The 2,949-nt window shown below is 38.6% G+C and overlaps 1 protein-coding gene across 1 annotated transcript; it reads left to right on the forward strand.

Annotated features, from left to right (window-relative positions):
- The first annotated feature begins 677 nt into the window (after positions 1 to 677).
- LOC149015313 (myb-related protein 308-like) lies at positions 678 to 1,928 on the forward strand. Its single transcript, XM_089155715.1, has 2 exons — positions 678 to 1,118; positions 1,206 to 1,928. The coding sequence occupies exons 1-2, from the start codon at positions 856 to 858 to the stop codon at positions 1,672 to 1,674; spliced, it is 732 nt and encodes a 243-aa protein (XP_089011841.1). The 5' UTR covers positions 678 to 855; the 3' UTR covers positions 1,675 to 1,928.
- The last annotated feature ends 1,021 nt before the right edge of the window (positions 1,929 to 2,949 follow it).

Genomic DNA, 2,949 nt, shown 5'->3' on the forward strand with positions numbered 1-2,949 from the left:
ATCACTATTTGTCCAATGATTCAAGTGATGGATGGTCTCATTGGCATAATTTTTACTTAAAAATAGTTGAGGAAAGTAGCTAAAATTACAATACTCAGATTTTCAACAGTTCGATCCCATAAGATATTAGTTGGATTTGACCAACAGTAAATGGCTATAATAATCATAAACTAACGAATGGAAACAACTGTAAATATTTTGGACCAAGATATTGTGAAAAAACTCTCCAGAAAAGGCACAGACCCATTTGTGTATTTGAATGTTGGAGTTATCCCCCACCCTGAAAAGTGAAAACTAGCTGACACCACTGTGTGTGGGCGCATGCATTCATGTTTTAGCTTTGTTACATGTTGCCTACCATGTTAAGGAAGAATTTTAATTGGGTAAAACTGTTCATTCAAAGAGATTTTAGAGATAAGAAAAGGCCAAAATCACGCCTTGTCATGCTATAATGTAATACATTAATTTACACCTACCTGAAGGTTGCCCACGGTTATCCTTTAACCTATTATTTGTTGATAGTTTATAGAGAGAGAGAGAGAGAGAGAGAGAGAGAGAGAGAGAGAGAGAGAGAGAGAGAGAGAATCCTTCTCACCAACTCATATCTAGAAGCAATTAAGGTTCACAACCCCTCATCTATGCTCTCTTTCTCTAGTCAAAGGCCTATAAATCTCCCTCTCTAGCTTCTACAAGAGCTGGCATTGATGATGCACCACAACTCTCCACCCCAGCACTAATACCTTCATCAATCTCTTCCTCTCCTTCCTCTTCTTCCTGATCCACCCACCACTAAAAGGAAAGTACTATATACACAAGAACAGCAATTGCCACGGCTAGTTCTACTGGTACTACTTGATGGGTAGGTCTCCTTGTTGTGAGAAAGCTCACACAAACAAAGGCGCATGGACCAAAGAAGAAGATGATCGGCTCATAGCCCACATCAGGGCACACGGCGAGGGCTGTTGGAGGTCCCTCCCTAAGGCTGCAGGCCTTCTTAGGTGTGGCAAGAGTTGTAGACTTCGCTGGATTAATTATCTTCGCCCAGACCTCAAGCGTGGTAACTTCACAGAAGAAGAAGATGAGCTCATAATCAAACTTCATAGTCTCCTTGGCAACAAGTAAGCCAAAACCGTTTTAGCTTCTTCAAAATTTTGTAATGGCTATGGGATGGATTACTCATATATCGTTTTATTTATTTGTTTCAGGTGGTCTCTCATAGCAGGTAGATTGCCAGGAAGAACTGATAACGAGATAAAGAATTATTGGAACACCCATATAAGGAGACAACTCTTAAGCCGCGGGATTGATCCAGCATCTCACAGGCCACTAAATGAAGCAGCCATGGATGTTAAAACCATCTCATTTTCTGCTGTTGCTAGAGAGAAGGAAAGGATAGGTAATAATCCAGTTGGGTTCAAAGAAGAGAATCACCAGAGAAAAGAAAAGTGTCCAGACCTCAATCTTGAGCTTCGAATTAGCCTTCCTTGTCAGGAACCACAAGAGGTACTGAAGAGTGGAGGAAGAAGGGCCCTTTGTTTCTCTTGCAGCTTGGGTTTACAGAAAAGTAAGGATTGCAGTTGTAATAGTAATAGTAGCAGTAGTAGTATTAGTAGCAGCAGTAGTAGCAGCAGTGGTAGTGATTTCTTAGGCTTGAAGACTGGTGTTTTAGATTAGATAAGCTTGGATATGAAATAAGATTCAACTTGAACTTGTTTTCTTGATGAGCTTGAATGGAGATGAGTAATCTAAGAGAAGAAGAAAATCTTGTTATTGTAAACTTGTCTAGCTTTCTCTTTAATCTAATCTCCTTTGTGCAAGTATATTAGCACATTAGTACAACTAGATATTTGTGCACATATAAACTATACTCTGTTGTTAACTCCAAAACTCAGGTGGAATGTTTGTTTATATGTTCAAATAGTAAAGTTCCACCCTCCCTTTTTCTGATAGCTCTTTTACTGATTCTTGCAAAGAGCTCTCTTCTTGAGTTTCTTGTTGGTTGTCTTTGTTATCTAATGAGATTACATGGAAATTTTCTGACTTTGTTTTTTTCTAGGGTTTCTCCCTGAAGTATTCCCAGAACTTGGTAGTCTTTTTTTAGGGTATCTTCCTAAGTATTTCCAGAACTTGGTAGTCACTTTTTGTTTGGTTTGTCTTCTTCGGAGAAGATTTATCCTTTTGGAAGAAGGATAAGTCACGGGAGGAGGAGAAGCAAGGAAGAAAGGAGTAGGTAACCTTTCTCGTCATTATATATTAAAGAAAAAATACATATATATTTATGAAATAATAAAAGAAATATATGAAACATGTACCTTGTCAAGACTGTTACATGTACCTAAAAAAAATACTCTACTTTAGAGAGAGACACAATATGAGATGCTATCTGTCCTACCAACCTTCACCATCCAGGAATAAATGCTAGGATGAACCAAGTTTTCCTTGAGCCATGGTAAAAAATGGAGACTTCTTCCCAACTTCTAAAGTGTATCAACCCTTCTTAGGGTTTGCTTATTTTGATTGTCTCATCTATTTTTCAAGAGGAAATGATTATGTAGTGATACAAAACTATCTCAATGGTCTACATGAATTTGAAGGAAGCATGCAGCCTAAATCAATCGATGTGTCCTAAATTCAACTCTGCTTACCCCCATTAGAACTTGTTCTGCGGCTTCCCTAGGTTTTTATAGGATTCATTGTCATCCCGCTGCTCCGGCCGGTCTTGAGATGCATCTATATTTTCCTTTTTTGAGAGTTTGCCGGGAGATGGGAGGAAGCTTAACAATAGGTATATCCGTATATCTAAATCAACACATCCTGAACTCCCTCCTTGGAAAGTCATGTGTGCTAGTTATCGGGGTTAGAATCCTCTACCCTTGAGGGTACTCTACCCGAAAATCCAATGAATTCTTTATTGTTAGCAAAATTAAATTCTAAATTCCTGCTAATCCA

The sequence above is a fragment of the Hakea prostrata genome, chromosome 5, assembly GCF_041222555.1.
Source record: "Hakea prostrata isolate BN-2017 chromosome 5, UWA_Hpros_2, whole genome shotgun sequence".
In the NCBI taxonomy this organism is placed as follows: Eukaryota; Viridiplantae; Streptophyta; class Magnoliopsida; order Proteales; family Proteaceae; genus Hakea; species Hakea prostrata.